At 37.7% G+C, this 20,478-nt stretch overlaps 1 protein-coding gene across 1 annotated transcript in view; it reads left to right on the top strand.

The window, feature by feature from the left end:
* Nucleotides 1-20,478, top strand: part of LOC124545982 (ubiquitin carboxyl-terminal hydrolase 8) — a 226,904-nt gene that overhangs the window by 125,647 nt on the left and 80,779 nt on the right. The window contains exons 8-9 of the mRNA XM_047124950.1: nucleotides 544-728; nucleotides 16,037-16,161. Of these exons, the coding sequence (XP_046980906.1) occupies nucleotides 544-728; nucleotides 16,037-16,161 (310 nt within the window). The remainder of the gene's footprint in view (nucleotides 1-543; nucleotides 729-16,036; nucleotides 16,162-20,478) is intronic.

Here is a 20,478-nt window from a genome sequence, read left to right as displayed (position 1 = left end):
ATGACCACAGATGTTAAGTCCCATAGTTCTCAGAGCCATTTTTTTAAACTGCAGATAGATAGCAAAATGGAAATGTTGGACGCGCTATCTCAGCTTTCAAACTTGCTACTCTCTCCCCCTAATGCTGCAGAATAGGCCGAAGTAGTGGCAGCTGTTAAAACTGAGGTATGAGTGGTGATCAGTTGGTCAGTACATTTTATATGTGCATTCTACCTGCCCTCACTTATCAGTAGTGTTGTTATGATGCTTGACAGTAAGTAAGTAAGTAAGGTATTGTATGTGCAATAATGGCAGCTACTCTCATTTTTGTGCTTGTTCAGGTAAGCATAGCCCATGGAGCACATAATGTCAATATTTATTTTCTATTTCTGGGGTGAGAGGTGTTGGGGTGGTGGGGTGGGGATTTGAGCTGCAAGTAGTATGATATTTTGCACTCATTGCCTCATCTTGACTCAGTTTTGATTTGTTTCATTTATGTGTTATGATTATTTGTAGAAATCTAGAATGATAACTTGCATGAACTAAATGACACATACTTTACAGGAATTGGAAAACCAATCACTACGCAATGAATTAGAATTGTACAAAAGTAAAGAGCAGGAGGAATTAAATCTGGCAAAAGACAAGAAGCTTACAGATCTTGAAAAGGAAGTCAATGAAAGAATTAATCTTACAGAAAAAGAAATGAAAAAGATCACCCAACAACGGGAACAAAAAGAACAGGAAAGGTTTGTGGAATCTTTCTTACTCTTTCATATCTTTTTTAAATCTCTGTGCTTCAGAAGGATGTAGCAGATTAGATGGAGAAAAGACCTTAGTGGCACAATTTGGATGAAAGGACACATTCTGGGGCACTAAAAAAAATAATTTGGTGATAGAGGTAATGAGGATACTAAAAATTGTAGGAAGAAATCAAGGCTTTGAACGCACAACAAAAGTTGCAGTAGCTAGATAGAAATGCAAGAGATGTGCATAGGATGCACTAGAATGAACAGATCCCCATCTGCCTCGATAATAAGACTGAAGACTACTGCAAGGAACAATAAGCACACAACCAAAGGACAGCTGGCAGTGATAAATGTTTAGCCTGGATACTGTGAAAGAATTCCCACAGACTTTCTTTCAGACTTACCCCATTAATTGTGTGAACATAAATATTAATGGTTAAAAGAAGATAACACATGTCAGGAATACCACATTAATATTTTAACACTCTCAAGATGATAAAAATGAGAAAGCAATTAACCGAAACATTAATACAATGGATATAAAGTTATTGTGATTTAAAGTGATTTGAAGTACAACAAAAGCATTAAGTATGTGGCTGCAGAAAATAAACAATAAAATAAAATAAATTTGACTGTAGTTAACGTGGTTTGAAACTTCCAAAAGAAGAATAAAAAGTTTTAATTAAATTTCTAGATATAATGTTAAACTATGAGCTAAAATGGAAACAATAGATTAATACTTTTTCCAATAAATTAAGCTCAGCAGTATTTATAATGGAACGACTGTGTGCATATAACAATCTGTACACTGTAAATCGCAGAATCACAGTACAGATGAATTTATAATCATAGGTATGAAAAGTATAATTGCTTTAAAAATGCCCATTTGAATTATGTTGGAAAAGTGTCAAAAACAATTGTTTATTAATTTTAAGGATTTCAATATTGTATTCTTTCAGTCACTTTACGGGGTGTTTCGCAATTCCTGTTACATACTCCTAGGGGTTATGGAGGGAACTTAGGAGATAAAGTTTTGATAAGAAACCCATGCCCAGACATGTATTGTTTGGATGTAGGCTAAAATAAGATTAAAGATAGGATGACTTTCAAATCTCCCACTTTAAGATACGCACACAGTGGAGACAATGAGCTTTAACATGCATGCTCTACAAGAACTCATGGCAAAGGGCAATGTTTCAGGTGTTTCTTGCCAGCTTCTCATCTAGATGATGAAGGATGTTCTCTTCAAAGTTGAGTGTGCAGCATGTTTGTGAAGCACCACAGTCAGCCTTCGTAGTTGTGAACGTACCAGTTTCTCCCAGCCTTTGTTATAGGTAGACAAAAATGGTATATTACGTCATAATTACAACAGGGACTCACAATGGTGCCCTCTTCTCAGTTTGTGTGTGTACTGGAAAGCGAGAGATTTGCAAGTGATCTGATCTTCAAACTTACCCAGATGTGCATTTCCAGTCATGTGTTACTTGTCAAAACTTCATCTACTCCAGATATCAAGACACTCAGATCAGTATCAAACATTGTGTGTTGATAGAGTATCAACCAAAACACCAATTTAGTTTGTGCTGTGTGCTGTTGTCCAGTAGGACAAGTATAAATGGTAATTAAAAGTAACACCAGAACTATGTAGTATAGAAAAAGCATATCAATGAGGTGCGACTTTGGAGAACTGTGGTAGGTGAGTTGTTAGGGCGTCAGATTGTCGTGCTGAAGGTCCTGAGTTTGAAACCCACTAACTGCAATTTTTCTTTTTACCAGTTAACGTGTGAACTTGTTATAGGGGAGAACATTTTTCTGACATGTAAAAAGATGTTTCAGAGTTTGTAGCAATGTTCTTTTGATAGTCTGCTTTCACTTCATTAATTTAAAGTAGCAAACTTGTAGAGTACATTTGTATAGATAGGTGTGTTATCTATATAAATGTATGATATAGGTTTGCCACTTTCGGCTAACGAAGCTAAAGCAGACTGCCAAAAGAACATTGCTACAAACTCCAAAACGTCCTTTTGCATTTCAGAAAACTGTTCTCACAAATAACAATTTTACGCATAAACTGTTAAAAAAAATTGCCATTAATGGGTTTCAAACTCCAGATCTTTAGTATGATGATCCGATGCTCTACCAACTCACCTACCGTATATTTCCACATTTGCGGTTCTCAGATAGTTTCTTTATACTCTGTTGTTCTGGTGTTAATTTTAATTATCATTTAAGCATCTTTTACTGGACAAAAACGCACAGCACGAACTAAATCAGTGTTTTGATTGGTACTTTATCAACACACAACATTTTGTGCCGATCTGAGTGTCTGAAATCTGGAGGTGTGGATGTAATCCCCTCTCCAATCCCTACAAGTCTGTAAGAGGAATTGGGAAATGTATAAATTCGAACTGTTTGTAAGAGCACTACAAGACCCCACAAACATAGAGACCAGTGACACAACTCATCCCCATAACGTGAAAACATATAACTAGGCCTATTTTAAATATTTCATAGGTAGGTTAAATGTTTTTGAAAATGAAGCTCAATACTCTATCAATATAACCACTGCCAAGAAACATACAAAACGTCAGGGCTGAGATGACTTCCCCTGCAATTCTGAAAAAGTGAGTTATAGAGAAAGAATCCTCTAGTGTGATGAAGTATAGCAACAAACACTAAACAAAAGTGAGCAGTAAATAGACCATTTTTTTTGTTTCCCTTCTAGTGTACAATTAAAAATAACAGTAGATGTCATTGTATTGTATTTTCAAATCCTGACATAGTTCTGTCATCTGAGCTTAAATATTGTACATGTTTTATATGTTTCTTTTATAATGAGTACCCTCTGCTGAAGACATCACCTTTTTGTTACTATCCAAACATAAATACTGGGTCAATAAGCAGAAATAGCTAAACACTGATGAAGTAAGTTCTTATCCCTATCCGGCCATCCAGATTTAGGTTTCCAGGTTTTCCATCAGTCACTTAAAGTTCAAGGTGAGGGTGGTTCATTTGAAAGTGCATTGGCAGTTACCTTCCCCTATCCGAGCTTGTACATTGTCTCTAATACTTAGTGTGTGGCTGACATAATATTACCAGTATAAGGAAAAGATAGATTGCTATTCACTGTAAAGATGACACATTGAGTTGCAGACAGACAGAATGAAAAGACACTTGCACATTAGCTCTCGGCCAAAGCCTTCATCAGAAAAGAAATCATGCACACATTCATTCACACAATCAGGCACGCCTCACACACACATGATGGCCATCTCTGTAGGCTCAGACCAGAATGCAGTTGTCACATAGAACAGAAGCAGCAATATGAAGTGGGATGGGATAGCAGGGTACAGGTAGGGGCAGAGAAGAGCACTATCTGGCAGAGCATTCGGGGAATGGAGTGCCAATAGGCACAGTGTGGGGTGTGGGGAGGCTATGGTGCAGGGAGGTTGGGGAGAGTGGAGGGAAATGAGGAGTGAAAAAGGAGAGGAGTGGGGGGGGGGGGGGGGGTGAGGTGGGAAAGATGGGCAGGTATGTTGGCAGAGGACACCACACGAAGAAAATTGGAGATGAGAATAGGGTGGAGGTGTAGGACATATGGCGTGGAAACTGTTGGATTGGATGAAGTGTTTTGGACAGTAGGTTACCGTAGGTTGAGGTCAGGGTAATTTAGAGAGCAGAGAATGTGTTGTAAGGATAACTCCCATCTGTGAAGTTCAGGGAAGCTGGTGATAGAGCTTGTGTAGTGAAGCAGCCATTGGAATCGAGCATGTTATGTTCAGCTGTATGTTGTGCCATAAGGTGGTCTCATTTGTCTTGATCCCTGTGACAAGAAGTTGGGATTGCGAATGGAATAAGGATGGGCTTGGATGTTGTGGTAGTTGGGTGGGTGACAGAACACTAATTTCGGAGGGATGGATCTTGGGAGACTGTTCATTGTTTCAGGGCATGTTGATAGGTAATTAAAGCCCTGACAAAGGTTGTGGTTACAGTGTTCCAGACTAGGGTGCTGCTGGGGGACAAAGGCGGCACTCCTTTGTAGCTGGTTCTTGTGGATGATGGGAGGATTGGGGGTGTGAAGGGAATTGGCATGGAGCCCTGTTTGCACATTAGGTCTGGGGGATAGTGCCCCTGTGAAGTCCTTGGTGAGACCCTCAGCCTACTGGGCTAGGGAATTCTTGTCACTGCAGATCCACCACCCTCGGCTGGCCAGGCTGTATGGGAGGGGTCACAACTGTTGTAACTAACACTCCATCAAACCCAAAGTTGAAACTTTCGCATAACACTGTTGCTAACCCTTCTACCAAAACCCTCAGCCCTACAGCAGTTTCAGTCTTATCCAAAGGCCTCACCTTCAGGTAGCCCTTCACCCAAATTTATCGATGCTGTCTTTGTCAAAGAGCTGCGATGGAAACACTTCTTTGCCATCAATCGCTCCAACCAAAGCCAACCTAATCTCAACATTGAATTCTGCGTCTCTCAGTTCAACCCCCCCCCCCCCCCCCCTCCTTCTCACCTAACCACCGACTCATCATCTTCCAGGAATTCCTTACCTCCAACTTGGCTTCATCATCATTCCCTAGGTCCCTTCCTAAGAACAAATAACACCACCCTTGCAGCAGAAGAAAGGACAGCAGTATACAACCTCAAAACAAATCCTGCCGGAGTCATCCTACCTGCAGGCAAAGGTTCCACCACCATTGTTATGAATTGTAGTAATTACCTGGCTGAAGACCCCAGCCATTTATCTGACTCCCCCACCTATAAATCCTGCCAGAGTGATCCCATCCCAGAAGTTCACTGTAACCTCCAGTACTTGCTTAAAGTCTCAGGCCCTTCCCAGAATGTCTTCCCAGAATCCATTTCTCTCCTCTACCTGCTCCCCAAAATCCACAAACCCAACAATCGTAGGTGCTCCACTGCAGTTGGCTGAGTCCATCCCAATGCCACTCCTAGTCCCAGCCCCTTCCCACAGGGATCATATCCCTGTGGAAGACACATGTGCAAGACCTGCCCAATTGACCCACCCAGCACTTCCAATTCCAGTCCTGTAACAAGCTCATCTACCCCATCAGAGGTCGGGCCTGTTTTGAAAGCAGCCATGTCATATACCACCTCTGCTGCAATCATTGCACAGCTTTTTATATTGGTAATACCACCAACCAACTTTCCACCAAGATGAATGACCTTTGCCAAACTATGGCAAAGAGCAAAGGAGACAACCCTGTGGTATAACATGCAGCTGAACATCACATGCTTGATTTCAGTTACTGCTTCCCCCTCCCCCTCAAGCCATCTGGATCATCTTGTCCTCCACCAGCCTTTTTGAACTGCAAAGATGGGAGTTATCCTTACAACGCATTCTGTGCTCTCAAAATTATCCTGGTCTCAACCTACAGTTACCTACTGTCCCCATACCCTCGGTCCTATCACTTAATTCCTAATATCATCACCAACCACCTTTGTGCGCCACCCTCTGCCAATTTGCATGTCCATCTTTCCCTTTCCCCAGTCCTACCCTTTTTTTGCTCTTTGTTTTCCTCTCCGTCCCCACCTCCCTGTCCCACAGCCTCCCGGCAACTGGCAGTCTAGTCTCTACACACTTTGCCAGACAATGCTCTTCCCCCCCCCCCCCCCACCCCCCCACCCCCACCCCCCTCCGTCCCCCACCCATATCCTGCTATGCCTATCTATTCCCACCATTTCAGAATGCTGCTTCCATTCTATGTGACAATTACTCTCCAATCTGAGCTACCGGAGATGAGAGTCATGTGTGGATGAGGTGTGTTTGCTTATGTGAACGAATGTGTGTGTGTTTCCTTTTCTGATGAAGGCTTTGGCCAAAAGCTAGTGTGTGCCTGTCAGCAATTAAACATCTCATCTTTATGGTGAGCAGCAGTCTATCTTTTCATTATGTTGTTGATATTCCAACGAGGAATTTCCACATATTATTATGATTGCAGGAAATGAGAATGTTCAATAGACATAATATTATATGATGATTTTCTGTGACGTTGAATGTGTGTTTATGATTCTGCAAACATCTGTGACGATGTTTCTACTGTAATGGCTAGATGGCAGTAGTGACATCATTGGAAAAATTCATCATTCCTAAAAAGTTTGTCATTGTTACTCGTTTTGTCGGCATTATTTGAAATTTGAGTTTTCTCTGTTCCATGTGTTTTGTTTGCTTTTGTTTTCGAAATGTGGAATGATGAGGGGAAACATCTGGATTAAGTTATTTCTTTGATGAGTTTTCAAATGATGAAAAGTAAATATATGATGAAAATTCAGATTATATGTCATTGGAAAATGGTGGTGAGTCTAGATTTGCTTGAACTGGAGTTGCTTCTTATGCTTATTGTGTTGTTTTATGGACGATTCTCATGCAGGCATTTCAGGAAATGAATCCGAGCATACTTTGTCTTCTACATGTACAGGTGTTCAAAGTAGAAAAAGTTCTAAAAGTGACTATGATGGTAACGAGACTGATGCAGACAAAATTCCTGATATAGCTGTGTATACAATGCTTCATGAATTAAACAGAATCAAACACTTGATGAATCAAATGAGCCTTTACATTTATTCTTTTACAGTCTGTTAATAATAGTCATGAAGGAACAAACTGATTGTTACGTATGGCAAAAACCTGCAGAGCTGAGGTCTGGGAATAAGCCTCTGCCTTGGTTCTAGATTAAAACAATGGAAAATTAACAACAGCAGAAATGAAAAGTCCTTTGCTGTTTTGCTGCATATGGAAACAAAGTGAGAGGCAGAAGAGTAAGAGTCATTGGAGAGGCATGTTATCAGTTGTAATTTTTGCCCCAGGGTTTTGCTAAGTGGTAGATGTTTAAACATATCATCTGTGTTTCATTTAAATAATAACAGAAATGCAAAAAATGAAGGTGGACAAAGATTTGACGCATTTTTTGAAGTTTAACCTCATATCAGTTCAATGAGAGAAAAATTATGAAAACTTTTATTACCCAGAAAAAACGTTTGGCAGTCAGTGAGGGCATTTGTCCCTTCAGTGGAAGAGTAGACTTCCAAGATTTGTATATGATACATTTTAAAAGTAAGTTTCGTCATTGTTTTTGAAAGAGCAGATAGTAAACCACGTGTTACATACAAATGTTGTATGAATTTACACTCAGTGCCGCTTTAACAATGGAAGGCGAGTCAACAGAGCAGGAATGATACATGTGCAGAGCACTGAAGAAGAGAGAGTAGCAACAGACTGCTGTCCCTGAGGTTATTAGAGTACATGTCATGATGACAGGCAGACGTGTACCAACTATGTTGTCATCAGTGGAAGTGTGTGCTGTTATCCGGTGTGAATGGGCATGTGGGACCAGATGTTCTGTCATCCATAAATGTCAATGGACCATGTATGGTAAAGAGGTAATGTCTCATCAAATTGTTGGTTGCTGGTACTGCATGTTCAGAGAAGGAAAGCAGAGAGTGGAGGATGAAGATTGCAGTGGATGTCCCTCCACAGCCACAAATGAAAATAACATTGACAGAGTGCAGGACATGGTGTTAGCGAACAGGCCCATGACGGTGCCAGATATGGAATCTACACTGCATGTTGTCTGTGCTCAGAGCGAAATGAGTTTCTGTTCAGAATCATCACAGGCGTTGAGACGTGGGTGCACCCACTTCACTCATCATCCCAATATTCCTTCCTTAGTGTCTCTTGCCCTGGCCCGAATCCCAAGTAGTTATAGACTTTGAGACTCATCAGAGTGAGCTCAGACTCATCACACTGAGCTGAGTTTGTGAAACTTTGCCTATTCTTCAGCTAGTTGAATGAGTTTTGCGGAAAATACTCTTTCATATAAATGGGATAAATTTATTGATCAACACAATAGAAAGATATTCTGAATAGTACACATAGTCATGTGTGGGAGAGAATTTGGCCTGCCAAAGTTAATAGAAAACTTGACTTTGATATATGTGTATGTACAATTTTAACAGGTTTGCAAGCTGTTGTGGAAAATACCATTTTGTATGTTTGAAGATTTGAAAATGAGTTCAGGTAACCCAAAACTAGTCATCAATTACATAGAAAAACTGATTCTTGAAACTTTGGCTGTTTCTACATAAAACTGAGAATTTGAGTCAGGCCAGAGACCATGTTTGGATAGCCTGATGGTAAGACAACACTATTCCATATGGCATGCTCCACAGCTAGTGGCAATATAAAACTTCACTAACCTTGAATAAATTCGTGCTTTCAAAAAATTATACAAAACAGAGAATTTTAAGGCAGCAAGGTATTCCACTCAAATGAAATGCACGCAACACAACTGTTTTAAGAACATGTACACTTCAGTGATATTAAAGCCATTTCTGCACCAGGCCAAGAATGTTTCTTGTTGCCCTTGTATTTTAATTTGGCTGGTGTTGATTTAACATGGACCAGAGCATTGCAGGTTTAATCAAAAAGAATAAAAATTTTGCTTCTTTAGTGTGTGCCCCCCCCCCCTCCCCCCTCCCCCCCCCCCCCCCCCCCCCCCCACCCGCCTCCCTGCCCCACACCCCAACTCTCCAATACACATAACTACATATGTATTTACATCCAGATTTGCACTTTTGTGGCTCTTGTGTGACAGAGTTCTGTCATTGGCTTTTTCTTTCTTGTCTGACTGGAATGTGGCAACATATAATGTTGGTCAGTAGATCAGTTGAGTCTGTTTGAGTCCATAACAATTCTTCTCGGGTTTTTCTAAGTGGAACAGCAACTTTTTGTTCCTAGGAAGTAGATTATGTGGAAGAAACTTGTCATACTTTGATAAAATCAATATAAATCATAAAACAGAATATTTCTTGCCTGTGGTTCACTCAGTGTGGCCTTGGAAGCAATCCTTATCATGAACAGCATTTTGAGTGAAGTGTGATGAATCATTAATAAAATTTGCTTTATTATACTTTAGGAATACAACCTAGATGTACAAATGAGATCACAGTATAATTTAACTTCTAAATTGACATGCTAGTTCTCTGAGGATATCCCACAGTAGCACTGTTTGTGTATCATTTGCTGCGACAGGTATTGCTGCTCCTATACTGTTGTTAAAAATGTTTGTTCAACCTCTTTTCATCACTGTAGCCAATTTACATTAGTATGAAAATGAAAACTCTTGTAGACCACCTTGATATTGGTGAAATTTGCTATGAAATTGAGAGAGATTCCACGAAAACACCCAGAAACTTGTCAATGGGAAATCCTGGGCGAAATAAAAACAATGGAATGAGTAAAGATAACTATTTAGCATATTGATAAGGTGTTCGTCAATATTACAGTATGTGTACAATAAGTTTAAGTCGTCATTCAGTCAGATCTCAATGTTGAGACAATGCAACTGTGCAGTTCTGTGTACTTGGAAGTGCAATGAAAATTACAAAGTTGAACTACACTGCTTACCTTATTTTCATTTGCCTCTCAACACTTTTCACAACTTCTACTTAGTACTGAATGGTCAGTTTCACTTTTTGAACTTTCAGAAACTCGCAGTGTGTTGCAAAAAACTTGGGAGGAGGAATACATGGGCCACACGCAGTCTTATGATTGAATTTGTTCCATAACATGTGGAAGGACCAGAATGAGATTGTCACTCTGCAGCGGAGTGTGCGCTGATATGAAACTTCCTGGCAGATTAAAACTGTGTGCCCGACCGAGACTCGAACTCGGGACCTTTGCCTTTCGCGGGCAAGTGCTCTACCAACTGAGCTACCGAAGCACGACTCACGCCCGGTACTCACAGCTTTACTTCTGCCAGTATCTCGTCTCCTACCTTCCAAACTTTACAGAAGCTCTCCTGCGAACCTTGCAGAACTAGCACTCCTGAAAGAAAGGATACAGCGGAGACACGGCTTAGCCACAGCCACACTCTGGAAACATCCCCCAGGCTGTGGCTAAGCCGTGTCTCCGCTGTATCCTTTCTTTCAGGAGTGCTAGTTCTGCAAGGTTCGCAGGAGAGCTTCTGTAAAGTTTGGAAGGTAGGAGACGAGATACTGGCAGAAGTAAAGCTGTGAGTACCGGGCGTGAGTCGTGCTTCGGTAGCTCAGTTGGTAGAGCACTTGCCCGCGAAAGGCAAAAGTCCCGAGTTCGAGTCTCGGTCGGGCACACAGTTTTAATCTGCCAGGAAGTTTCATGTGGAAGGACATTTGTTGAACATAACCTAAAAGATGATGATGATGATGATGATGATGATGATGATGATGACGATGATAGTGCTTTTTGAGTTGGGATATGATCTGCTTAAGCTCTCATATAACAGCATGCAAACTAGAAGTTGTAGGAATTATCCAATTTAATTATTCAATTTTGATAGAAAAACTTAATGTGCATACTACTTTTTACAAAACTGGTGCCATTGTTCTTAATATGAACAAAGGAAAGAGCACTTTGGTGTCATTTAAGGTTAGATAGCCCTTTCCTGGAATATATGTGTAAAACAAAGGTCATTGATAACACTGGGTTAAGGTAATCATTGTGGAAGTAGAATGAGAAAACTAATAAAAGATATTCCTCAGGAGTTATTCTCAAGTCAAAGGACAGATCATGGAAAAAAAAGTCAAAAGCTGGTGAGTCAGGTGGCTGTGGAAAATGTTTTAATTGAAGCTTTTGGTGTTTATTAGTGGAGTCCACATCAAGAGAATTTGGTTTGTGATGTCAACCAAGTAAATATGATGCAACATTTCACAATTTTGATGATGCAGGTGACATAACAGCAAGTTCTGAGTTTTTGTCCCACACATTGAGTCCTGCAGATACCATAAGCCAACAAAATCTATTTCCAAACTCCAGAGGATTGTGCTAAATATCTGACAAACAGTTGACTATTTTTATTCATTTTCTGTTTGCATTCTCTCACTCATGACTTTTCCTTTTTCTCTCCTCCTTTCTGTCTGTCTCATGATAATGACATATGATTGAGTTTAGGTGGGGATATATATCAGAGCACCTTTCCTTTCCTGTAACCCATATTCACCAGTGGCCCATATTACTTTTGTGCTTTGGAGGAAATCATTCTTCTTTATGGCTGGGAGTCTCAAGTCTTACACTCATGGTCATGGATACTGTTCTTTTCTGTTGCTATGTACAACCACTCTGTGATCACTAAATGGAAGCTGACCTTTTGAGCAAGTATCTCATTTTTAAAACTATCCAAAGTACCAATAAAATCCTCACTAATCTAGTAAATCTAACTTCACTTCAGAAAGGAGTGATGCACATATATTAAAGCTTATCGAGAAGACTGGAAGCACAGTGTGCAGCAATAGAGAGGAAAGAGAAAGATAAACATATTAATGAATAATGGAGTAGATGTAAAGTTAACTTATTGACCTAAGTGTGATCCTCAAGTGGGCTGTAATGAAACAGAGGAAAGCACATTAGCAGTGACCATTGACATGTTATATTTGGCAGGCAGCAGAAATATGATTAAAGCAGGTAAAAATTATTTCATCTTGATTACTGCTATATTACTGTAGATGAGTTTTTTGAACAGCAGTAAGCTGACATTTTTAAATGCACAAGCTCTTTGAAATTTGAGGACAATAAAATTAGCTTTTAGGATTTTTGTATTTTTGTGTTCTGTACTTTTTATGTACTGTACTTTGGTTTATTTATTTATTCGAATAACTCTTTTGGAGTGTATGATAAATGAACTCTATTTTTGATTCTTTGTGTTTAATTTTTGTGCACCCAGACTTCGTGCTTCAAGAACGTCATTCCTTTTCTTTCTGGATCCACTTCCCTCCTTTTCAGACTTCTTTCATTCCTAAAGTTCTGCCTTTTGTGTTGCTTCTCTAAAAATATTCTGTTTTCTGTTAAGTCCACTATAATTCATTTCGTATCTTTGTAAATTATAGAGAACTGTGTGGATTTATATTTGTAGATGTTTAGTAAGTTGAGATCTGCTCGATTAGTCTGTTATTATCCATTCAGTGTGTGTGTCCATAAAACTGTAGTCTTCTTTTACTCATTACATCAGTTAGCTTTTCCTTTTTCAAATAGAGCTCTCTGTTTTAACTTAATTTGTATTCAACTTTACTATCACTTTTAGGTCCCAGTATTTCCCTTAGAATTCTTCTTTCAACTCATTCCAGTTTTTGAAGATCCCCAGATCTTGTTATTTTAAGTGTTTCTGTTGCTTATAGTGTTTCAGGCCTTATTACTGTTTGATAGAGTCGTAGTTTTGTGTTTCAGATTAAACATTTTTTGTTATAAATGTTGTTTGCCATATGAAATCCCATTTCCATTTTGTGCAATCTGTTTTGTATTTTCTCTATTTTCTGTTGTGATTTCTTCTTTTGTATTCCTCATTATCCATTCTCCTAGTTACTTCAAACAGCTTGTTTTAGATAGTGTGTTGTTATGAATTTTAGGATTTTGGGGAGCATCAGCGATCTTTGTCATGAACTGATTTTTTTTTTTTTTTTTCCAAATGATATTTTCAGTCCTATTTTGTCCGCTTATTTCTGTAGTTCTGGGATTTGTTCTTTGGCACTATCCAGTGAAGCAGTAAATAACCCTGTATCATCTGCAAAAGCTAGACAATCTATGGTGATTTTATTTGGATTTTTTCCTAGTTGAACTCCTGTAGTATTGATGGGATTCCTCCATCTTCTCATTGCCATCTCTAATGCCCAGTTGAAAAGCAGAGCTGACAAACTGTTTCCTTGTCTCACTTCTGACTTCAAGTGAAGCTTTTGATGGTTCCCTCATAAATTTTACTTTTGGTTTTGTGTTTGTTAAACTTCATTTAATTATTTCAGTTATTTTAGTATCAATTTCAGATGCATTTATAACTTTGATTAGTGCATTTCTATCGGTTGAGTCATAGTCCATTTTAAAACCTGTGGAAATTATCACATATTTCAAATTTTTGATTTTCCTCATTTCTGTTATGTTCTTTAGATTTAGTGTTTGGTCTGCACAATATCTCCCCACTCCAAATTCTGCTTGAAAGATTCTCCTGGTTGTAGGTTGGCTATTCCTTCATCTCTGTTCAAAATTGCCATGGAAAAGATCTTATAATTCATTGGAAAGAGAGAGATTCCTCTGTAATTGTTAGGATCTGTTTTTTTAATTTATTATTATTATTATTATTATTATTATTATTCTGGATGTCATAATATCAATGTCCATTCTGATGGTAGCTGTTTTTTGTCAAAATTTCATTATTGATTTTGGTTAGACATAGAATAATTTTCCTATTTTCCCATAATTGAGCAACTATATTGTATTCTTCTGATGCTGTATATTTTTCAGTTGTTTCTCTGATGTGCTCTATTGTTGGTGGCTTTGAATGTGGTTGTATTTGGATTATGTTATGAAAATCAAATTATTCTTCTGGTGGATTGTAGCTGGTGGATTTCATTTGTGTAGTTCTTCGAATGGTTCACAAGTATCCTGCAGTTCTCAGTGTTGTTATATGCCGTCTTCTGTGTTTTTTGATATGCAAATTGTAAACTATGTGGAGTTTAAATCTGTAGAATTTTTTAATGTTTTATAAAAATCACTTGTATTCTGCTTAAAATATTACTCATCTGACATTAGTTGATCTTTCATATGTTGTGGTCTTTTATATGTTGTACTGTGATGTTTTCGAGACCTATTGATTCAGGTTTCTGGCTTCTATAAAATTTTCACTGTTGTCATTATTTATTTTGCATTTGAGATATTCCAAGCTCTTTATAATTAACTCATCACAAGCATCATTCCACTATGCACGTTTCCAGTTCTTTTTAAGAGGAACAGTTTCTTCTGCAGACTGAATAGTGTCATTTTCAAGTGTTTTCCAAGTATAATTTTTTTTACAAATGAATTTTGATATAATTTTCTACAGATAACTTTCGGGTGTCGAACTATTTGGGGCAGTATTGGTTCCCCCCCCCCCCCCCCCCTTTCTAAATATTGGTCTTATCTTGAATTTAATGACAGATAGGTGGGTAGATTTGTGGTCTGAATCTAAGCTGGCATTCTTAGCAAATTTTAAATTGAGTATCTCCACTGCAAAATGTTTGCTTATAGCAATGTGATCAAGTTGTTTTTCACCACAGATTGGATTTGATATCCATGTAGTTTGTTTTCTAGGGAGCGCTTTGAAGTAGATTTTAGTACTGTGTTATGCTGTCTGCACAGTCTTTTAAGAGCCTTATCTATTTGGCATTGGTTCTTTTATTTGCAAGAAATTTTCCCATTATGGCTATGTGCTGATGTTCTTTGCCATTTGTACATTGACATCCCCAAGTAATATAACAGTTTTTCTCATTTGTTGCTGCATGTAATATGTTTTTATTTACAATGAAAGCTTTTCCAAATAGAGGTTCATTTTTCATAACTCTTTTTTCCTGGTTTTCTTGTAAATATCCTGAATCCTTCTGAACTGAAACCATGTTCATTAGTAAATCTTGTTTCGTACAGTAATTTTACCATTATATTTTTTTACCGTAAAAGTTTTAAGATTTCTTGTTTTTAAAAGTGAACTTCTCGTGTTTTAGGCACCCAAAATCTGAATGTCCCTACTTCTCATTTCCTTGAAAATGGGAGATTGGTTATTCCCAGGAGTAAAATCTCTTACAAAGTGCATGTTGATTGTTGACTGCTTGTTGATGATACTACTCAAGGTTGTTAGTTTCAAGGAAAACATTTCCAGCCACATCTCTGGTGAACATACAGTGAATGACCACTTTACCATTTGTTGCATGTCAGATACAGTGTGGATTTTTTTCTGGAGTTGCTTTCCACCCAGTTATACCATTTGAAGATCCATTCTTTTCATCTTCACTACCCTTGAATTCTTCACTGTAATCCTAACATGAAGCCCTCACAAGGTACTATCACCTGGAACTGGTGAGCCAAGGTTTTTTTATGATGATGTTCCTCCCTCCCTCCTCATCAATTGCATGAGGTGACTACAGCTTGGGATCAGCATAGCGGAGTTTGTATTTTGACTCACTAACGACATTTTTTTATTTTATTGACAAGTGGTCAACAGACAGTAAATATCTTTGATTTTTTATGTAGACATTTTTAAAATTTATTGAAATGTATGTAACAGTTAAGGAAATACATTGTTATAACTTTTATTGGGGTTGTGGGGCATAAAAAACATAGCTAACTAGGAAAATATGCATGCATTGGGATTGGAGTCAGAGATTTGCTAGTGCTGATGGTTTGAGTCACAAAACTGATTCACCATTTTGCTGTTATGGTGTCAAATTTGTTGTAATTTTTAAGTCATCTGCATAATAGTGTATTTTTTCAAATTCATTTTTTTATTATTATTGCACAGAAAAGTCGCTGAAAAGAAACAGAGAGAACTCAAAGAACAAGAGAAGTTGAGGATAGAACAGGTAGCGAAAAGAAAAGAAAAGGAACATGAAACACAAGAGAAGGAAAAACCAGTTCCTGGTAAAGGTAATTATGCATTTCACACATTTTTAAATTTAAATTGTAGTAGTTAGCTAAAAAAAATGCTTTTTTGTCATACTGCACATGAATTTTATTTATACACCCAGACATGTTTCGTCTTTCTAATGAGGCAGTCTCAGTTGGTGTCAGTAAAATGTTAATTCATTATTTGAAGATCCTACAGTTCTCCCTGACGAGTGTCAGTTAGGCACTTAAGACATGGAAAAAATGAGAATGTTGCCTTTTTCACTAAGAAATTGTACTATCATTGTGACACTGACTCATTACACATCATTGTGAAAGGTTGCAATTATGATCCCTGGAACATTTGAATAACCAAGATCTGAAAAAAGCAAAAGAAAAGGAAATCAAATGGAAAATTATTATACTCACTAATCTAGTAAATCTAACTTTGCTTCAGAAAGGAGCGATGTAAATGTATTGCAGCTCATAATTAAAAAGAAATGGCAGTAGTTTCCAACAAATAATGCAAGGAACATGATAAGTTAAATAAAAATATTCAGAAAAATTTTCAAGATGCCAGAAGATGATAATGAATTCTTGATTATAGAAACAAATTAACAATGCAAAAAATAAACTTATTTTGAGAAAGACGTCAAATTTTTCTGTTAAGATGACATATGGCATGATAAGTAAAAATGGAAACATAGTTGTATGAGCAAAATGAGAAACTGGTTGTAAAAATGGATATAACTAAGCGGAGCAGTTGAAATGAATTTTTGCCTTACCTGGGCTTCAGAAGTATTGTATAAGCTTTTGACTTTGAACAAAAGTTTTTGAAAGGAGCTCTTGAGCAAGAGGGTACCAATTCAGTCTATGTTTTTATACTGAAGGACATAATATCAGTGCTGCAGTCTCCTTTAGACTTCTTAAGGACACTAAGGAATTTAGAAGTGAGAAAAGGCTTAGCCAACGAGGCTCCATGTCAGCAAAGTTATTGTAAGCATTTGTAGAGGAAGTTTTCTGATTCTTAAATGGGAACCAAAGAAGAATGTGTGTTGATGGAACACATCTGAGCCTTCTTCATATTGATGATAATATTGTGTTGTTGGTCTCTACCACAAATGAGTTTCAGGGACAAATGGGGGAAAAAAACAAGAAGTTTCAAAGTGAGCCTAAAATTCAACTATAGCTACACGATAATCATGTACAGTGAATACATTCAAAAGGAAAAGTTACAAATTAACAATGAAGACATAATTAATAACCACAAAAAAGATCTTGAAATGTGTTTAATGTAACAGTTATCAAAACTAAGCTTCCCATGACCCTGAAAAGGTAAATTAATAATGAATGTGTGTTAACAGTTTTGGGTTTAGTACAAAACCATCTTTTGTTGCTTTCTCAGCAAGCAGTGTTGTGATGTTTGTTGAGAACTAGTTGGAGGGATGGAATAACAAACAAGTGGATCAGAGAACAGACTGTATAAATTGCGGCTGTAATGAAAATTAAATGGAGCCAGATATGACATGCGGGCATGTAAATGGATGATAGACAGGCAAAGTTAATAGGCTTATAAATGGATGATAAACAAACAAGGAACGTTCTTTCCTGGATGATTTGCAAATGGCAAAGAAACCAGAATTTCCCAAATCATCAAGTGTCACTGTCATCTTCACAATTATTAATTCCACCTGCCTGATCACATCAGCTGTTATGAGTAGGTAGATATATTGTCCTTCAAGAGATGCAGCATATCTTTTGTCTTCTGAATGATACCCAAACAACTGCAACCATTCTGTGGACAATAATTGCTACAACATCCCATTGTTTTATTTTAAATGAGATTATATTAATGTGGTTTCTATATCAAGAGTAGATTTGTGGCATGCATTTATGCTTTTCTTCTCTGTATCAATTGTGGGTGGTGAATGGCAGCTGTGATTTAAATTGGCAATTTATGCGTATACAGTATGCAACCATTCTCTCTTTATGAATTTTAACATGATTTATTTGGGTACCATTGACCAGTTTTCAAGCCACTGCAGGCTCATCATGGGAAAGAGCTGTTACAGGCGGATTATGTGCAGTTAGATGCTATGGTTGTGGTCCTGATGGGGGAAAAAAAAAAAAAAAAAACATTTTATGAAATTAAGATTGCCATGTTTTAGGGTGCTTGCATGGCACTGCTACACAGCATCCGTGACAAATTAATTTTGTTATGCTAGACATCATAAAAAGTTTTCATTAACTAAATTTCCGCCAACAGCATGGCCATAGCGTCTAGCTACACATGGTCTGGATAATGTTTCTGTTACACCTGAGCCTGCAGTGGTGTGAAAACTAGTTAATGGTACTAAAAATAAATTGTATTGAAACTCAAAAAAGCAACATTTCTTCATATTGTACCAGCCTAAATCACCGAGTTAATGAAGACCAACCAGCAGAAGCTATTTTATGTTTTCTTCTTTTCTTGAATTATAGCATTTTTGAGCTTTTCGGTTGTTTGTTCGTTCCATAGACAGATTCATTTCTTCCTTAATCTGGTCCAACTGTATTATAGGTGCAAATATTGGTTCTTTATAAGCAAAATTCAGTATTTGCACAATCTGATTCATTCTCAAGGGTGATGTACCAGAGAAGAGGCACTTGGATCAATTATTTCTTCACACAAAATATCGAGTGGAAATATTCCTGTGAAACATACAAGCGTTGAACAGTCTCATGGATGTAATGACGTCTTCTAACTGCAACATATCTCTGAGAGTTGTTTCTGTACACATCTCAAAGTCACTATTAATGATTCTCTGTTGTAAAGCAAACATTTTTGAAAATAAAGAGCTGTTGCAGAAGCAAAATATGTCACTCATTAAACAATGACTGTAATCCTTAGGCCACAAAGATAGACATGAACACATTCTGTTGTTGCAGTTTTGGATAGTTAATACATCACTGATTTGCTGCAATTTATTTTTATTACTCTTATAAGGGGCAGTCAAACGAAAATGAGACAGATAGAAAAAGGTAAGTAAATGGTTTATTATTCCGCAAGGAATTGGCATAATGGGCAATACATTTATCCTCCTGTCTTCATGGGAAAATGTTTGCAATTGCCTACGGAACCATGATTGTACCCATGCATGCATCTCTCCATCTGAAGCAAATCAGTGGCCACAAATGTCTTCTTTAGGGCCCAAAAAATATGGAACTTGCATTGGGGGAGATCCGGACTGTATGGAGGATGTGTAACGGCTTCCCAGTGAAACTTTTGCAGTGGGCCCAATTATTGCCAACCTTGTTTTGACTACAATATAGAAGTTTTGCTGGGCAGGCCTTATACATCCTCTACAAAGTCCCAATCTCTTCACATTGGATTTCCACATGTTTGGAGTTCTGAAGGAAGACATTCATGGCTGTTGATTTGCTTCAGACAAAGAGGTTTACGCCTGGGTACAACCATGGTTCCAAAGGCAACCACAAACATATTTCCATGAAGGCATTGACTGTTTTGTCTCACAGTGATATAAATGTATTAACAGGTATGGCAGTTACTTTTGAAATAATAAACCTTGTACTTATGTTTTCCATCTATCTTGTTTTCATTTTACTACCCCTTATACATGTTTTCCATATTTCTTAAGAACCTCGGGTAAGTGGTTTTCATCCAAAGACATGTGAAAGATAGAACGGTATACAAATCATGACAATTCAAAATCAAGCAGTATAGATTGTAAAAAAGGGGGGGGGGGGGGGAGAAAAAATAACATACAAATTACATGAAGACAGAAAGATTGGCCAGGTCTTACCTTCAAGATGTGGAATTCGAGGTAAAAAAATCTATCCAGTTTAGATCCCTTTCATAGTATACAAAACAACCTGCATAGCAAACAGAAGCAATCTTTTCTGCTAGAAGAAAAAATATGTCAATGACATTGTCCTTCATCCACTGCATATCATTTTGAATCTAGAGCATGCTTTTTTGACCTGCTTCAAGTGCACTCTGTAATGTTTGTATATATTTTTCATTCCACTCTCCCCCTTCCCTCCCTGTCCCCTTTTTTACCTTTGTCATTGGGTGAAGATTAAAATTTCTTACAAGAATCTATGGTGGGTGGACGACATTCAATATTGCTGTATATTTGTTGTCATGTGTTGTATCTCATTAACTTAAAAATATCTGTAATGCCATATTGAAAGATTCTTGATATTCAGTATATGAGCAACATACAGTACTTAACAGTGAAAATTATTACGACGGCATTGCCCTTTTCATCACAATGAACATTGCAAAATGTTAAGTTTACTTTACCATCTGCTGATACATACCTGTAAATGCTGTCTTATCATTGGGATGTCTGTTAA

Source organism: Schistocerca americana, chromosome 1, assembly GCF_021461395.2.
Source record: "Schistocerca americana isolate TAMUIC-IGC-003095 chromosome 1, iqSchAmer2.1, whole genome shotgun sequence".
Lineage (NCBI taxonomy): Eukaryota > Metazoa > Arthropoda > Insecta > Orthoptera > Acrididae > Schistocerca > Schistocerca americana.
The sequence above is the reverse complement of the archived record's forward strand: the minus strand, read 5'-3'. Positions and strand labels throughout refer to the sequence as shown.